The sequence below is a fragment of the Caretta caretta genome, chromosome 8 (genome assembly GCF_965140235.1).
Source record: "Caretta caretta isolate rCarCar2 chromosome 8, rCarCar1.hap1, whole genome shotgun sequence".
NCBI lineage: Eukaryota > Metazoa > Chordata > Testudines > Cheloniidae > Caretta > Caretta caretta.
Window position 1 is genome coordinate 72014363 of NC_134213.1, and position 19410 is coordinate 72033772.

The 19410-nt window shown below is 38.4% G+C and overlaps 1 protein-coding gene across 2 annotated transcripts in view; it reads left to right on the top strand.

Moving 5' to 3' along the window:
* Window positions 1-19044, top strand: part of PLPPR5 (phospholipid phosphatase related 5) — a 56541-nt gene extending 37497 nt beyond the window's left edge. The window contains exons 4-6 of one of the 2 annotated variants that reach the window (XM_048861513.2): window positions 5259-5435; window positions 8140-8259; window positions 11041-13558. In XM_048861513.2, coding sequence (XP_048717470.1) covers window positions 5259-5435; window positions 8140-8259; window positions 11041-11235 — 492 coding nt within the window. In that variant the 3' untranslated portion in view covers window positions 11236-13558. Of the gene's footprint in view, window positions 1-5258; window positions 5436-8139; window positions 8260-11040; window positions 13559-18387 lie in introns of those variants that run through there. The other variant, XM_048861514.2, reaches the window with a different exon arrangement.
* Window positions 19045-19410: the final 366 nt, after the last annotated feature.

Genomic DNA, 19410 nt, shown 5'->3' on the forward strand with positions numbered 1-19410 from the left:
GATCATTCTGACCTCTAGTGGCAGTAGCATGAATTGCTGGTTACAACCAATTTTCAATAACCAACCAGTACTGATGGTTACAACCAATTCTTAATTTTTGAAAATAACAAATGTGTAATATATTATGTTTGGGGGGAAAAGAATATTATACAAAGTTCTTTTTAAAAGAAATATGCATATTAATCACAATTAGACTACAGAAAGGCATTATGGATTTATAAGAGGCAGGTCTTCATTCTATAACTTGCCATTGTGTCTCAAAACCATTACAGTCCCATGAGACCAAGGGAAAAGTAACGAATATGCTATACTTAGGTTGTCACAAAACACTTGATAGGTTTTGACATAACCATTGGAAAATATAAGCATGCAAGGCAAAATAGCTTTCTTGGTAGAATCTTGATTAAAAACAAGGCGCCTACATTTTCATTTTTGGGATTGGGATTTTCAGAAGTTCCTAGATACCTAAGGCCCATATCTTTCGGTGCCTACATACCTTTAAAAATCTGGTTCATTGAAAGTAAGTGGAGTTGTTTTTTTTTTTTTCTGGAGACAGGTTACTAATATAGTACACTATTGGCAGGTTCTGAGAATACAGGTATCAAAAGTACAATCTCCCATACAGCTTATGATGCCAGCATTTTGTTTCAATGTGCTCAAAAGAAAATGAACTAGCAAATATTTATTTTTGGAAACACTTGGTTCTAGATAGTTCTTTCAGTTTATGAAGCGGCTTTGGCAACCTGAATTCCAATACCTTGAGGACTGAAAGCAACATGTGTTTTACTGAATGTCTAGTAAACGGTTGTCTACAAAATCACCACATGACTAGTCACTTTCTTACAGACTCCATGGCCCCGTGTGCAAAGTAACGTCTTATCTTAACACAGCTAGACCCATGTTCAGGAAAAAGCAAGATTAGCAATAGCAGTACAGCTGATCAGGATTTAACAAGGAACTGATACAGAAAGAGAGAGCGAAGAGTGCGGTCTGTGATAGTTCTTTCGTGGGTCATCTCAGGACACTTATCCTTGATATTACAAGTATAAACTAATTTGTTTATTGGCCCTTTTGCTAAGCTGATTACTTTACAAAGTTTGGTTTTGTTGTTTTTAATTTTCCCACACTTTTGGTCCTTGAAATAAACTGAAAAACATTTTCAGTAAGTAGCTTTATTCATCCAACATCATTCAGCCTCACTAATGAGAGCATGGGTTTAATTCACTGAGCTGTTTTCCCTTTGTTGAGATGAATTTAATATTTATGAAAATTAACATTTTTATTCACCATAGCAAAATAACGCAGCATGTTTATCGTGTAAACGATTTGTTTACTCTGTTTAATGCTACTTTGCTTCAGGACAAGGAATAGAAAACATATTTTATTATATATAAATATATTGCAAAGCTAATTTTTGACTAAGTTAAATATCAGACTATATTCCTCCAAAACTGTAGGAAATCAATGTTAGAAACGGATGGCTGTGATTCCTAGTTTGTAATGTCTACAGAGAACATTGCAAATTTGAAATGCCCAATGGCAGAAGGGAGTGTCTAAAGACAGGTTCCTATTTCCCCCGATTCATCCTCTGTAAAATCAGTTGTGCCTGTGGTATAAAGATAAGGTAAAAATGGTGACCGTATTGGCAAAATTCTCAGGTTACCATTTTGAAGAATGCCAGGGGCATTACCATTTTGACTGTAATTATCAGTGGACCCGGAAGGTGGAACTTATGATTAGTTATCCAAGGAGGACAAGGATGCCTATAGGGCCTGATCCTGCAGCACTTTCTGACTCAGGCAACACTCTCGTTTTGTTCAAGTGGGTGTTTTGCCTGACTAAGGAGTTCAGGAGTGCAAAGTGCTGCTGAACACCTCCTGCAAAGTGTTGAATCCAGAAAGGATTTAAGGGGCCTTGGCCCACAACAGAATTGGCCCATTAGATTGTAATGTTCTTGACACCTGAGTTAAAGTTAAGATTGTTTTCTGGAGCGATGAGTATAGAGCATCGACAATTGATCTGCATCACCGTCACTTGCCTTTGGAAAAGTCTTTTATTTAGTTGATATTTGCTTAGAAGTAGTAATTTTGACTTAATACCCCATGGTGCAGAGTTGAACCAGGGTAACCTGCTGCCAGCTCTCTTGTCAAAACTATCTAAACTATGTTTGAATTCTTGTGGTCCTGCTGTGCACTTAAGATATTGCTATATTTTCCCTGATCCCAGGGTGAATGGAGTCCTGTGTTACATGGTGTGGCTCGCAGTGACTGTAAAGTACTAAAATGCCCAGTTAGTCTGGGGAACTAAAATAGAGGGTCACTGGGTAACCCAGACTACATTGTACTTGAAGTGGGTTTGGATATTCAGTACCTGAAAAAAATAGCTGACAAAAGACTGCTGGAAGTTTAAATCATTATTGTCTCATCGATATTTGACTTCAGTACCGTAGCACACAGAAATATGAGAAGTGAAGATAAAACAAGATTAAGTAAAGGGAAAAACAAGTTTCCTAAAATGAGTGAGGGAGAAAGGGAGGAGGAATGGGGGTTGGGAATACAGCCTAAAATGCTTATTCTCATGGTCAGTTCTATGCCTGCAATAACTATATGTATGATGATTTCTTGCTGTACATCATACAGTTTGTGCTACAGGTCAGTGATGAGCAAGTTTAAGCAGCATGTAAAGTATGTTGTGTGTGTACTGCCATGATTTTAAGTTTCCTAATTTGGTGGTTGATTTTTTTCTCTATATTATGTTTCTCCCTCTCATGTTCTAAGCAAAGTACTTGGCATTTATCATGTTCTATGGATCTATAGTGGCAAACTCACATGTCCTTTGTGTCTGGTGATTTCTGTCTTTAGTGAGCACATTCTAGCTCTTGGTTTGGGGCTGGGATTCAAGATAATGGGAGTGGGGATGTGCCTTTGGCACAGTCTGACTATTATCTCCTATGCTTAGAAGTCATGGCTCACCATTGCTCCCATAATGATAGACTCATAAAATACTTGTCTTATCTTCTGACTAGACTCTTGCAGTGCTGTGTGATAGGCTACGCCTGAAAATCAGTTGGAAGCGTCAGGTAGTACAGAATGGGGCTAGCCATTTGTCATTCATAGGAAATATAAAGCATCAGTTCTCCAGTTCTGCCTACCTGTTTCCTTGTGTAATTCAAGGTTTTGGCTTTCATCCATGAAGCTTTATATGGCTTAGATCTCTAGAAATGTTTATTTTATTTTTAATTCTACACAGGAAAAAAAACCCTTTTTGTCAAAAATGAAAAAGTTTTGTGGTTTGGAGTTTTTCAGATTTTAGACAAAAAATCAACATTTTCTTCAGAAAGCAAATACTTTTATTGAAAAAAATTGTTTTGTCAAAACCCCAATTTTCCAATGAATAGCATGGATGAAAAGCTTTCAATCAGTCATAGAACCTACATTAAACAGCTGGGGGAGGACTGAAAACATGGCCTTCTCAGCGGAGAGCTTACAGCTCTGGAATTTACTTCTGTGGGTCTATTGGAGCCTGAAACCTTGTATATATCAGGATTGTAAGCAGTGTAGCTACACAGATGTAGCTGCATCATTACAAACCACTAGTGCAGACATGCTGCACCCTCAGAAATCACTGCAATGGTGACTGCACTGATAATGTTATATAGAGATAATTGGGTGATCGGAGGTGGAAATAGTTTAGGAGAATTTGCCATGCAAAGTTGCTGTTAAATACAAAAGCTTCAGCTTCTAGGTCTATTCACCCAATGAGATTTATTGTCACTAATTGCCTTCAGTGTACATCTGAGGAGTGCAGGTATACTGTCCAGCCAGGATTTCAGAAATTGCCACACTTTCTTTTTTCAAAATGTAGTCGTGGTGGTGGTATAATTCTCGATATTGGTAAATCCCCATGTACCGTCAGATTATGCAACAGGCAAATGGACAAGTCTCCCTCTTTAAAGCTGCTCACATGCAGGTGTGTGAGGGACAGGCAATTGCCTTGAGAGGTCAGGAGCTTTGCAGGACAAGCATTGTCTCCAGTACTGGCAACACCAAGCGTTCAAAAATCATGAGTCAGCTGCCCAAGAAAAAGCATGAGACTGGCATAAAATCATGAGATTTAAAAATGATACATTTGGGGTTCTTTTTTTTTTATTTGCCTTCTGGGTTTTCAGCCTTTAAAGAGTCATGTTTTCAAGATTGTTTCCACAGTCATGAGAGCTAAATACTAGCCATTATTTTTAATGGAGGTTGAGAGTCTAGCATAATCCTAGGACCCCATGAACACCATGTATCACAAGACTTGCAATAAAATCACATGACTTGGCTACGCTGACTCCTAAGATGCACAAGAGAATGGTTCTCTTTTGCATGCTTTTGAAGCTTCACTAAAGTAAAGCTAGGGCTGGCTCTTGGGGTGGGAAAGCCGGGTCCTCCTCATATAGCATTGGAGCTCTGGAGATGTGAGTGACCTGCAAAATCCCTGAGCTCTCACCTGCTCAGCTTTAACAACCCTGCAGGCAGAGCCTCATTCCCAGTCTTCTTAACACCCAGGCCAGACTCTCAGGAGACCCTCTCTTCCTCCTCGCTATTGCTATGCACAGAGTTTAGAGCTAGTTCATGCCAGTAGCTGGAAGGGGATTTCTTTGCTGGGCAAGGCTAAACTCTGAACATCAGGTGTCTTGTGGGTAGGATTTTGCACTTGTACTGGGCCTTGAATCATAATCCCTGAGGTTTTGCTATATATTGTATATTTAATATGCGGCACGGTATGGGAGGGGACTTGCATATTGTTAAAATGCTGCCACCCTATTTCACAATATGAAATCTGAAGATTTTGCTATAACACTGCAAGACCAGTTTTTGTTTTTAAAATAACTGGAGATTGGTACGTTTCCATTTAACTGTATTTTAAGAGTTATCAAAATAAAATAAAAAGAGAGAGAGAGAATGTAAAGCAATGAGAATGTAAACTACATAGGGAAACCAATAAGGAAAATGTACATTTGACAGCTATGTACGATTTTTAATAGCCATATCATGTGCCACTCTTATTTTTAATGTCTGTAATGCGGAATCCTATGTAAAGAATGCACCCATCTAATCTCTGGGTACAAAGAGAATGAAACTGGTATGTACTGCATAATGAGCCCTACTTTTTTTTCTATACACAAATCAAAGTATGCACAGTTGTCTTTTCCAACCAAACTACAAAGATTTCCCTTAGAGGTTATAGTCTTATGCTTCATTTTTTCTAATTTTCAGATGTATATTACCAACACAATAAAAGCCAGAGGAACAAGGCTTGCAAAACCTGTTCTGTGCTTAGGCTTAATGTGTTTGGCATTTCTTACTGGTATCAACAGAGTAGCCGAGTATCGAAATCACTGGTCAGATGTGATAGCAGGATTTATAATTGGAATATCAATAGCAGTGTTTTTGGTAAGTGCACATATATATATATGTGTGTGTGTGTGTGTTTGGATGTGGGTGAGAGAGAGACAAAAGGTAAAATCTTAGCCCCATTGAAGTCAATGGCAAAACTCTCCTCTACTTCATTGGGTCCCTGATTTCTTACCTTAGTGATATTGCAGTTCAGGTGTCTGGTTTGTATATTGCATATAAAAAGATGCCATTTTTCTTGTGGGACTGGATGCCCCTATATTCTGAGACCCAGATCCATGGCCTCAGTTCACATGAACAAATGTCTACATCACATTAAAGAATTCCATGTGTAATTTTATGCTGTTAATGGGAGTATTGATGCCTTAGAGTCTTTTACAGGAAACTAAAATGCCAGACTTCGAGGCGGGTCTCAGTTTTCTAACTAAAATGCCAGTTTTCATAGATGCATAGATTTTAGAACAGAGGGCATACAATTTCATGCCATAGTTCATACATCAAGCCCGTGACTTGTTGAGCTAGGGCATTTCTTTTAGAATGACATCCAAACTTGATTTTCATTATACAACATTAAAGTGCTGTATTAACTGATTGATAATGCTGCTCTTCATGGCTAAATGAAACAAAACAACAATCTGGTAAATTTACTTTGTATTCATTTATATTTAATTGAAAATTATGTGGTTTACCAGAATAAAAGACTTAATTTAGCTTTAAATCCTATAGAAGCCGACAGAGTGATTTAATGTATGGTTTTCTGTTGTTGCAAGTGTAGCCATTAGTGATGCTGCAATTGGTATCTGGTTTGTATATTGCATATAAAAAGGTGCCCTTTCTCTTTTGGAGAGATTTTTGGAATTGGATGCAACTTTATTATGGTAGACCAGATCTCCGGTCTCAGTTAATGTGGACAAATGTCCATATCACAACACCACCACCACTCTTGAACACTTTTATTGACAATCGCAATAGAGAATTGAAGTTTGTGAAAGAGCACAGATGCTGATCTACACTCAAATTCCCTATAGGTCTGTCTCTCTGACACCTTTCACTCATACTAAATTCATCCTCCCAAAAGTTTATATATATTTTCCCCTAAGAAACACTCTGGATGTAATCCTTGGGTATGACCAAGCTACGCTGGGCTCAGAACCCAAAGAGTGTAAAGCCATCACCCCACCTTCAACCTTCCTGATCCTGGAGATACATTTGAGAGCAGCCTTAGGGCATCTCTAAAATGTTGTTCCCCCTCACTTCCAACCCTTTCAGAGGTGGTCCTGTTGGCTCAGGATCAAGGGAGGGAGTGTAAGACACTTGGCCACATATACTTCCTACCCTAGAGAGTCAGGAACAGGTGGCTTTGAGCTATCACATGGGAAATCCTCTCCTCTAAGAGAATTCCTTGCCTGCTGGTTAAGCTAGCTCTCTATCCAGCTAGCACCACTGGAGCACCACAAGGAACATGTACTTGTTTTACATATTTCATTGCTATTGCCATACAGCATGAGTCCTTATAAAACTGGTAGGGACATTAGATTTAATTAGATTTTGGAGGAGGTTCAGTGGTAAAACCCCCAGCCTACAATGACGTCTTAGAAGGAACAATAAAAAATTGTGATGTTTAAATGTTTGACTATTCATTAGCTGTTTCGGGGAAGGGAAAACAAGCCATACAAACTTGTGTGAATATCATCCTTCTATTCAGACATTCATGGTAGAAATCCCTCCATTTGATTAAGTATTTATTTAAAGAAATAAATGACACTCTACAATAAACGTGAAAAAAGTACAGTGCATTTTTATTAATTAGCTTTTGGAAAGGGAATATAAATAAATTTTGATCAAGACATTTAATTTATACTCCAATAACTGCAGGACAAATTGTTTAACATTTTGAAAAATGTCTTTCAAACTAGTCCATTGTCACTAAAATCAATTTCCACTCTGCAGAAGTCCAGCCATCCATTTTGAAAAGCCTAGTGAGTGAACAAGTTGAGAACATACTATACAAACAATTAATAAAATAAAACAACTGATTTTTATACCCATTTCTAGAGGAAGTGTTTGTGAATGCTCATCTTGGTGTCAGGATAGTGCCAAATGATAAGCATTTAAATTATACTGTGTGAGAAACACTATCATGGACTTCAATATTTATTAATCTTTATAGGAGTTCAGTGTTGTTGCTGTGCTTTCTGTGCATTTATTTGATAAAACTTGATTTAAACATATACTTAGTTTGAGATTTAAATTACTATTATTTTTCCACATCAGCAACAGATCTTCTTTGAGGAAGGTCGCTTGTACTATGATAATGCATGGGACAATATATTGTTTAAAATAATATCCTCTTGAAATATTAAAGACTTTTTGTCAACATGAATCTGACTAACACGCTCACATGATTCTTTCAGTCAATCTCGTTCATTTAGTCACATTTACGATGTTACCTTCACGAGAATTACTGTGCCGTTGCTTCTGATGAGAGTGGGTCCACTCCTGACTTTTCCACTGTGGTAAAATTTCATTGAACTCAGGATAGTTTAAAAATAATTAGTATTTAGAGGGTTAGGTACAGGAGGACAAAGTGGGTATCTTTATTTTATTTCATTGATATTTCTGTTCTCCTACAGTAATCTCTTACTGAAGTCAGTAGGAGTTTTTCCTGAGTAAGGAGTTCAGGATCAGGCTCAAATAAGTAAAACGCTTGTTCATTATTCTAACTACCTTCTGACCTTTTTAGGTTGTATGTGTGGTAAATAATTTTAGAGGAAGACAACCAGAACATGAAAATTCTCATATGGATAATCTGGCCCAGATGCCAATGATCAGCATCCCACGAGTAGAAAGTCCTTTAGAAAAGGTAACGTCTATCCAGACGGTTTCATTTTAAATACCATAATGTGGTGGTGATTTTGCTAACTTTTCTGGATTGACTGAACATTGATGCTTGTATCCTGTATCCCAAACTGCCTCAGTAGAGTGGTAGCAGGAAATGCTACCATTAAGGAGTGTTTGTTTTAGAAGCAGGGAAAAGAACATGAGGCTTCCCCTGTGAGACCCTTCTAGCAATTGTGTTTTGGGAATGATGCGAAGTCTGCCAGCCCCTAGACACGATTACGGCAATGTGTCCTTCTCACAGCCATGCCTAGTAATGCTGCAGATACATCAGGTCATGTACAATGTGACTGTGAAACACCCCTGAGTAAATGGGTAAAGGCGGGAGCACGTGCTACTTGCATTTTCCATTCATGCCCTTTATGGTTTGGTTACATCGGAAACCAATCCACTTCTCATGTTCCATCTCATCAGTTCAGGTGAACTGGGTGTTGAATTAACATCCCACAGATTTAGGGCTGAGTGCTGGTGTTAGGATGCTGACAGCGAAAGACTTTCAGGTAAGGAGATTTGAGGGTGAAGATTTCAGTGACTTCCTTAACTATGCTAATTGATCTTTTAATAGACACCGGCACTGAGTATTCAGGCTGAGATTGTGTGGAACATGGAGCAGCTGGAGTCATGAAATCTGTGACCCAAGCCCCAGGTTACATGTAGGGTTGCTATGCAGTTGCTCCAAGCCAGCTGCATACAGTACGGGGGCTACTTATATACATAAAAGCACAAGTCTAAGTGGGGTCAGTGCAGTGACCTTTTCTGTGACATATAGGAGTGCGCAGCCAATGGATCCCTGTGTAGGGCTGAAAAGGTGCAAGGGGGTGTAGCACTGGTCTTGTATACTCGGACAACTTTCACCCCATGTACAGAACTCCCATTCAAGTAAGTGAAAGTTCTGGGTATGTTAACTTTGCAGACCAGGTTCAATGATATCTTTGCTTCAGGAAGGACTGCAGGATTAGGTATACCTCCTGAATGAGAGTGATGATGATGTAGGATAAAATGCATTATACACCAGTGGCACAGTAACTGGAGAAAAGCTGTGGTCTCTTGCCAAAACAAATCCGATTTTAGATTAGCACGTACTAGTGACAGGATCCTTGCGTAAATCAGAATGCTTGGCATGATTAACTATTGCATTGTATTTAAAATTAATGTTATCTTGCTGTACTAAAAATTTTGCTTTTGCAAAGATGCTGTTCTGTTATATAAATGTTAGGTATGGCTATGCCAGAACAATTCTGTTAGCGAGCAGGCATTGAAACAGATAACATAACTAAGGAACGACAATACTCCAGACATATTTACCTAAAGGAAAGTTTGAACTACTAATGCAAATTTTAAAGTAAATCTAATTTTTATAATGAGCTTTTCTGTCATTACTTGTTAAAATATTTTCTCTTCTCATTTGAAGATGGTAAACACATTCATATCCTGCAGGACACTTAAACAAAGTTTTACATTTACAAACATTGGAGTTCACTTTAGTACAAATTAGTATTAATGTACTTCTTCGTATTAAGCATAAGAAAAAAATGCATTTTTTTTAAACCAATTCACATCACGTGCCCATCACTTGAAAATGAGATTTCCCCCCCAGTAAGGATTGCTGAATGAGACTCTAGTTTCTGGTTCATTTCCTTGGAAGAGAAAGCTGATATCTTTTCAGAATTATGTAACATGCCTTTTATAACCACATATGTCTAGGTCAGTTGTGTTGAGTTTCTGTTATAAGGAGGTCACAGTCTCATTTGCGTTTAGCTGATGAATATATACCTTCAAAATACTCCATTCAGTAAATTCTCTATAGGGTGTCAAAACAAAACAAGATGTTAGCTGGCCTAAAACAGACTGTGTTAGTAAAAGAAAACATCCCTTATTTTTGTGCTGTGTTATCCTAGGCTAAAAGCCAGTGAGGCAGGGCAGGAGCCATCATAGGTCACACATTTTAACTCTGCACAGAGCTGACCTATTAATCAGAAATCCAGTCAGGCCACTAAAACCTTTCTCTCCTGGCTGTTCTGGGGTGAAGATTTCATAGAAGCTACTGTTCTCTTCCTCGCTGTCCCTCTTCCATCTCATCCAATAATATCTGTCTGAGGCTTAATTCAGGCAAGATTTATGTAATGGTGGATTGGGTGAAGCCACTGGATGAGTTTGCGAGCGTAATACCTTCATTCTGCCTGAGAGAATGTGTCCACCATTTGTGAGTGGTTTGGAGACTGCCTGTCTCTCCAACTCATAGTCCCTCAGCTGAGATCTGTGGTGCATTCTCAGTTTGGGGGATAGCAGCAGGTGTTTTCCATGAGAGTCCTCAGCACTGTAATTCATTTCCCTCCTGGCTCAGCCCAAGCCCAGGGTTTGCTGCAAAGTCCACCTTGTCTTTCAGATTCTTAGGCACGTTAGGGGTCCTGAGGTAGAGAGGCTGAAGACTGAAGGATGATTTAAGCAGTGGGAAAATCATCTTTCTTTTTTTCAGAAAATAAGTTAACTGGAAGATTTATCATTGGAAAATAATTGATGAACTAGTCTTGTATTGAAATTTTTTAAATTTTCAGTGGTGTGATTTAAATTTTTGGAGCACCCTACAGTTCTGGATAGGATCCAGAGAAACAGTCAAATAGTAATTCATAATTAATAATAAATAGTAGAGAGATGTGTAAAATTAATCTAATTTATGGCTAAATTAGTTCAAACTCCAATCTCTTGCTAGATGCTTTTATTATCGACTCATTTTTTTGTTTTCTAGCTAACCTCTTATGATATGGTCTTCTCTGGAGACAAAGGCAAGCTTGAAAGCTGGCATGCACGACGCTTTTTCCTTCCCTCACCTGTTGATAAGCATATACCAAATGTGACTAGCCTAAATCGAAATCCTGACTTTGCGTATATTGGAATATTGGAGTATCTCTTTTCCTTATTATCAGTTTACATGCTGCTGTAGCAGTAATCAGGATAACTTAATGACAGCAAATCACTACTGTGCATGACTAGAACTCTGACAGGATCATGTTGCCAGGGACCAAGGCAGTGCTGGGGAGAAACATTTCAATTATTCTGTTTCTCGTCAATAAAAAAAACAAAACAAAACCCTAAAATGGAGCCACTCTCTTGCTTAAAACTGACTTCACTTGTTGCCCCAGTGGAAGGGGTGTTTGCTCATCCATCCTAGAATTGTATATTAATCTCTTCCCATAAATGAAGACAATATACTGTCACTTCCTATGCCTGGAAACTCCCCGATGTTCTGCTACCAGGCCCAATACCTATATCTGTGGTGCAATACTCTTCACATAAGGCTAGATGGCACCCAGCACATTCCTGGGTGGCCAATGGAGGTGAGTGCACAGAGCCTTCTCCACTGCAACCACTTGTGCTAGGACCAGTACGCTTCCAGCCCATGCGCTCTCGTGACCACAGTGAATGCTCCCGATTGCCATCACCAGGGGCACAGAAAGAGGAATGAGAGAAAGGAGAACCATATCTCTGCCACTCCCCACAGCTCCATGCCAGCTGGCAGAGATGGCCAGCTGCACAGGGGAACTTGTATTGCTCCCTTATATGACTTAACAACGAGCAAGCTTCCTTGTGTGTGCACCTATTGGAGACATTATACACTTAACTGGAATTTTTCTTAGCAAGCTGAATTGAGCCTAATGCCACTTAATGGCAAGGAGTGGTCATTAATTAGCGAGCAAGTCTGTTTAATTGGGATGCATGGAGGTGATTAAGCAGTGCTGAAAGAAAGATATCCGGTCTTTGTGAGTGTGAGCTGTGGGTGCTGTGTCTCCCCATGAAGGATCATTGCCAGTACTGGCTCAGCAATGCAAAACTGCTGTTTTAGGGCTGAGTACCTTTATCCTTAGAATGCTAAGATGGAGTGTTTTTATTATTATTTAATTCGGAGGTGCTCAATTGCTATGGAGATGAGGTCCAGGTAAGTATTGAGGTAGCCATACATGCATATTTGAATCTGTGGGTTGATCTGCTCTCACTTGCATGCCATCTAACCAGTATCCATGGGTTTAAATTTCTTATGAGAAATTTTGCTGACCTTTTGTGGCCATATGGCTATATCTTGATCACTCAGTATGTCAACAATATGTATAGTAAACACAGGAGAGAGCACATTCAAAAAAGGATAGAAAGCAGTTTAGCTCCAAATTTTACTGAAATCAAGCATCTGAATGTATGTTCTCATCATCCCTTTCCCATTGTTACACTACAGTTGCCTCGAAGTAGATGTTTATGTGAAAGTTTTATTTCAAATGCAAATTACGTGATCACAGCATCTGAGTTTCAGTAAGTAGTACAGTGAAATAGCAGTTGAACAAAAGAAATTTGAAAATATGTTTAATGTGATTTCTGTAAAAATACATATTGTAGGTATTACAGAATCCAGATATTGATAACAAACAAGAAGATCCTTTACAACAAAACTCCTTCAAAGCACACCTCATTAGGTTCTTCTCCTGGATAACACGAATGAACCGTTTCAAACATCTTCACATAAGGCAATAAACATATGTGCGCAGAAGCGCACTAGTGTGTTGAAGTGTGGCTTTAAAGCAAAGGCAGATATAACGTATGTTAGCCTTCTGTGCAGGTTGAGAACTTCGCAAGAAGTGACATTTCACTGAAGGATTACTTGCTGTGTTCTCTAAAAATGCATCTCTTTCCTGTAGAACCAGGAGATATTCTTGTGTGTTGGGACTTAAATATGAGAGAGCTAATTTTCTGCGACTACAGAATTTTTCTGAATTGCTTCTTTTTAATTTTTCTATTAACTTTAAATTAAACTCCACCATTCTAGGCAGTGTGGGAACTTTTTTTAAAGTGTCTTGAAAAAAGAAATTTTGTTGCATAAATGGCTATTTTTAAAATTCCCAGCTATAGTAAAGACTGTTTTTATAGAACAGAAAAGAGTATGTCCTACTCTAAAAATGTGAAATCTGTGTAAAGGAAAATACAAAACATAAGTAAGAGGATGTGGAATTTTTCATGTACAACATGCACTTTACAGTCTGTAGCAGGTTATAAATCAAAATTAAATACATAAAAAACATGCTACAAAACGTGGGATTTTTCCCCAGAAACCTGCACTCAAGGTTTAACTTTTAGCATTTAACTTTTCTAGTTTTTATTGGTTTGAAGGAATAATCACAAAGCATGAAGTGTTTAAAATCTTCTCTTTCTGCTTCCACAAACTTCACACTGTCAATTTAAAAAAAGAAAAGGAGTACTTGTGGCACCTTAGAGACTAACCAATTTATTTGAGCATGAGCTTTCGTGAGCTACAGCTCACTTCATCGGATGCATACCGTGGAAACTGCAGCAGACTTTATATATACACAGAGAATATGAAACAATACCTCCTCCCACCCCACTGTCCTGCTGGTAATAGCTTATCTAAAGTGATCATCAGGTTGGGCCATTTCCAGCACAAATCCAGGTTTTCTCACCCTCCACCCCCCCACACAAATTCACTCTCCTGCTGGTGATAGCCCATCCAAAGTGACAACTCTTTACACAATGTGCATGATAATCAAGTTGGGCCATTTCCTGCACAAATCCAGGTTCCCTCACCCCCCTCCCAAAAACCACACACACAAACTCACTATCCTGCTGGTAATAGCTCATCCAAAGTGACCATTCTCCCTACAATGTGCATGATAATCAAGTTTCAGAGTAACAGCCATGTTAGTCTGTATTCGCAAAAAGAAAAGGAGTACTTGTGGCACCTTAGAGACTAACCAATTTAGTTGAGCATGAGCTTTCGTGAGCTACAGCTCTGTAGCTCACGAAAGCTCATGCTCAAATAAATTGGTTAGTCTCTAAGGTGCCACAAGTACTCCTTTTCTTTATGATAATCAAGGTGGGCCATTTCCAGCACAAATCCAGGTTTTCTCCCATCCCCCCCACCCCCATACACACACAAACTCACTCTCCTGCTGGTAATAGCTCATCCAAACTGACCACTCTCCAAGTTTAAATCCAAGTTAAACCAGAACATCTGGGGGCGGGGGGGTAGGAAAAAACAAGAGGAAATAGGCTACCTTGCATAATGACTTAGCCACTCCCAGTCTCTATTTAAGCCTAAATTAATAGTATTTGATACTATTTGATAGTATTTAATAGGATACTATTAATTTAGGCTTAAATAGAGACTGGGAGTGGCTAAGTCATTATGCAAGGTAGCCTATTTCCTCTTGTTTTTTCCTACCCCCCCCCCCCAGATGTTCTGGTTTAACTTGGATTTAAACTTGGAGAGTGGTCAGTTTGGATGAGCTATTACCAGCAGGAGAGTGAGTTTGTGTGTGTATGGGGGTGGGGGGGATGTGAGAAAACCTGGATTTGTGCTGGAAATGGCCCAACCTGATGATCACTTTAGATAAGCTATTACCAGCAGGACAGTGGGGTGGGAGGAGGTATTGTTTCATATTCTCTGTGTATATATAATGTCTGCTGCAGTTTCCACGGTATGCATCCGATGAAGTGAGCTGTAGCTCACGAAAGCTCATGCTCAAATAAATTGGTTAGTCTCTAAGGTGCCACAAGTACTCCTTTTCTTTTTGCGAATACAGACTAACACGGCTGTTACTCTGAAACCTGTCAATTTAAAATAACACAAAACAGTGTACCAATGTGTAAAACTGCTAAAATTTAACAGAACCCAACTGCATCCTAATTCTTTTGAGCACTGAGTGGTATAACTGTTTCCCATGGAGTTTGAGGATTTGAGCTCTCATGCATGTGTTTTTGTTTGTCTGTTGCATCTGTGTGCGCCTTAACTGCTGGTATTGTTGCAAATTTCATACACTGAATTCTCTGTCATAATAAAGCTAAACTGAAGTAAAAGGGCATGGTAAAGCAACTGAAGAGTCACTTATTCTAGAGGGAGTCTATTTTTTCTCTAAATATCATCCTTCCTCAGAATCTATGTCTGAGAAGGCTATATCTGAAAGCACGAACGGTGCCACACTTGCATGCATCAGTACTAATCAGTCTTGGCACAAGAAAGTCATTACTTTTGATCTATTTAAAATGGCATCTTGCAAAATCCATTAAAGATAACTGGGCAAGTTTTAAGGATGTTCACACGATCAACCTCTCCATAACTGGAAGGGATCCTAAGTTAGCAGATCTTGGTGAGGATCTTGTGCAGGAATTCCTCTTCAGTAGGATACCCTTTGCCCTGAGCCTACACAGAGGCATCTGTGTGTGTGAGCTAGGGGTTTGGTGACCAGCTCATTTTTAGAGGTAGGAGGATGAAGCTACTGTCATTGGCATTCTCTTTTCCTTAAGCAGTAGGTATCCACTCCTAAAGTAATGTCAACTGAAACAGCATTAAACTTGGACTCTGTGCATTCTCTCTCCCTCTCTCTCACTCCCTCAGGGGCATTATGCACAGTAGGTGTGCTACCAGAGAAGTGCAGGTGGCTCAGTTATCTGCAGGACTGTGTTCCCTTTCATGGGGATCCCAAGGATCTGTGGTTTTGGAAGGCCATAACTCCTGCTTCCTTCCCCCCCCCCAAGGGAAAAGATGTCCATGAAACTCAGTGTTGTCCACCAGTCTGGGTTCCACTAACCCCTCCATTGGATACTTCTGTGGAAGAGCACTGTATCTCTAGAGTGAAAATCTAGCCCATTTCAAAACAATGAACTAAGCAGTTTCAGTTCTACACCTTCTACACCAGGGGTACCTGCCAGCATATGTTTCCTTTTCTCTGTTGCGATGTGAAAAATCCACATAAAACAACAGGAGAAATTAATGTAAAGTATCATCAAGTATGCAAAGGGTAAAATGTTCAAAATTACCTAAGTCCCATTTTCTGAAAATGTTACCTAAAGAAAAAAGAGTAAAATTTTTTTCTCTAATCTCTTTCAATGAGGCGTTTGCTGTCTAAACATAGTTTATCTATTGTTATAACAATAATCAGATTAAGTTGACAGTATCATTTTTCAGGTTTAAATAGGTGTCAAATATAAATACATTGGGCCAAATGTCATAATTCCCTACAACTGCTTTGGGTTCAGTGGGGTGGCACAAGCATAAATGAGAGCAGAATTTGGCCCAGTACGTAAATAGTTCCCTGAGCTTCATCTTAATATGTTGTTTTCCATTTCAGAAATCTAATTTTATTTCTGTTTTATTGACGACAGTCCAGAAACCTCTGCCAAGTATTAACACTGTTAAACTCTGAAAACTTCTTCACATCAAGTTCTGTCATAATCCAAAATGATCATTAGAGAAAGTAATTTGCTAGCCATTTAATCAACTGTCATTTGTTTAAAGCATTTTTGTTATCTTTTTGAGTAACATTAAAACAGAGACTTTACAGAAATCCAAAAGCTTTTCTTTTTTATTCCAGTATTTTTTTAAAAATCCATAATAGAAAACATGGGTTATTTCCCCTCCCTCTACCTCACTAAATAAAACATAGTTATGTCCCTTTGCTGCGAGGCCAGGAACAAAGTCACCAGCATGACTGGGGTTAGAGGTAGAGGGACCTAGGGTGTAATGGTAGGATGTTCCATCTCTCCACCTCCGATGGGTAACTACTACATTCCCTTCCATAAAATGCCCCTATCCCCATAGGAGACTGGTCTAAAGGAAGAGCTAAGAAATTTGCACTTTAAACAGCACCTTTCCTCTCCTGCACAGATTACATTCCTCCTAAAAAGTAAGGATGGTGCAATATGAATGACCCTTATGTGAGCTCTGAAACCCATCACATGAGTCACAAAACCAGCCCACAGCCTGAGAGAAATTGAGAATACAGTTAGGAGTGTTGCTGGCAAAGAGAGATGATGATGGAAGGAGCACCTAGGAGAGTCAAACTAAGTGACAGTAGGATAAGGCATGTACAGAGTTTCTTTCATATCCTTTACCCATTTTTCTTGCCTTGCACTGTCTCCACGTTACTTGGGGTCCTACTGCTGTGGAATATGAGAAGGTGGCAAGAGAAAAGATGTGATCCTACAGCAGTACACCAAAATCTGCAGTACTTCCAGATTAAATTTTCCTCCATGCATTTTCACATGGGAGGAGATGCATAGGGACCTATATCAATAGGACTGTGTTTCATTTTGTCTGTTTAAAACATGTTTCATGGTGGTGGCTTAAACAATTCCTTAGAAAAGAGATTGTATGTTGAAGACAATAGGAGTTGAGAACAGGTGGTACCACAGAATAGGCTGTCAGTGCCTTGCAGAATCCCACCACTAGGGACCAATGCAAACACTTCAGCAGGTATGTGAATGAGACTCATGTGAGTTAAAAAGAAAAGGAGGACTTGTGGCACCTTAGAGACTAACCAATTTATCTGAGCATAAGCTTTCGTGAGCTACAGCTCACTTCATCGGATGTATGCTGTGGAAAGTGTAGTCAAGTTACCCACCTGCATAAGTAGTTTCAGACTGGAGCATGACAATGGACCACATAATTATGCTGGACACTACAGTTTTTTACTGTGTTGTGTTTTAAGTAAAAAGTGAAGTAAAACCTGTTACATATACATACACACACGCTTAAAGAATACACTTGTTGAAGGAAGCAACAGAAGAACATTGCAAATGATGCAATTTTTAATATGTTCTATCAACTAGTGAATTCTAGCATTTCACTACTTCATTCCATGCCATCTGGCTCACAGGGAGCAATTAAACTTAAAAAGAAACACAACATTAAAATTGTAATTAACACTAAAACAGAATACTATCAGCTGTCAGGCAGCAGTTTGCATTCCCATAAATTTAGCTTTTAATTATAAATAAGACAGCGATAAAACTACTAATTTAAGTATTCAAATTATTAAATGAAAAATACATTACAAGCTAAAATGTTGTAGAACTATATCACTGAGTTACTTTGGTCACTGTACTTATGTATGCAATTTTTGCAATATTTAAAAAAAGATTTGCTATGGCAAGGGATGGACAGCACTGCAATTAGGAACATTTTTATTTACATTATACTACAAAACTCTCCAAGCATAAGAATGTTTCAAAAGCCAAAAATAGGAATAATCTTTGTTATGATGATTATACATAGCTAACTGTGTGCTTTTTTTTTTTTTTTTTTTTTAATTTCTAGAACCACATCACGGCCTTTGCAGAAATCACATGATGATGAAGCTGATGTATATTCACTACACTGGACATCATCTCTTTTCACAGTCCACTCATAATAACGGAAGTGTGTTGAAAATAAGACAGTAAAAATTGTCTGATTTATAACTTGATTTTTACAACATTAAAACTACATCAACATTTGAAAAATACTTCTTAAATATTAAAAGGTCACTTTACTTTCCAACAAAAGCATTGCACCATTATTTATGTATTTATTTATGGGGGTGGGGGTGGGAGGGAATCTGAACACTAGTCATGTTTGTATGACAATGCCCTCTCTAGCCTTTTTTTGGATATTTATCATTTTAATTATTCATATATCTATTCAGCAGTACATCATTTTCTGATTGATTTGGATTTTTAAAATCTGGAGTTTTTAATTCAGCATGACATTGTTTCCATTTGAGCAGATTTCAGTGTATGAAATTTTTTTTAAAAATTATGTTCTGTACTAAAATGCTATTTGCTCATTATATTATGCTGTATTTCACTTAAGATATCATTCATACCATATGTTACATGTAAGACTGGTGCTTCTGCTTTTGAAGAGAAAAAATGCCAATTTTTACTGTAATAAGTATTGTATCATAATTAAAAGTTTATTTGGATATTTTCCTGACTTAAGTGTAGTCAAGTGGTTGATATGTAGTTCCTGAATGTCTTGGATGATGTACATTGTAGCTAGGATAAAGGACATGATAAAATATAGAAATTCTGGCCATTGGTATATATCCTTTTTTAGTAATGATTTCTCACTCTGAGTTAAGGGCTCCATTCTTAGTCCCAGGATATCTTCTTTCTGTAACTAACATCAGAAGTACAGCTATTGCAGATCACTGAAACTACATGGAGTCTATATTCTCCTTCTGAATATGTGTTATGCATCTCAGGGCACCCAACTGACATGCTGGAAGTGCGTGTGTCAAGGTGAATGGGGGTTAGAGGAGGGAACTAGCCTAACAAGCAATTTACATATTTCTATACC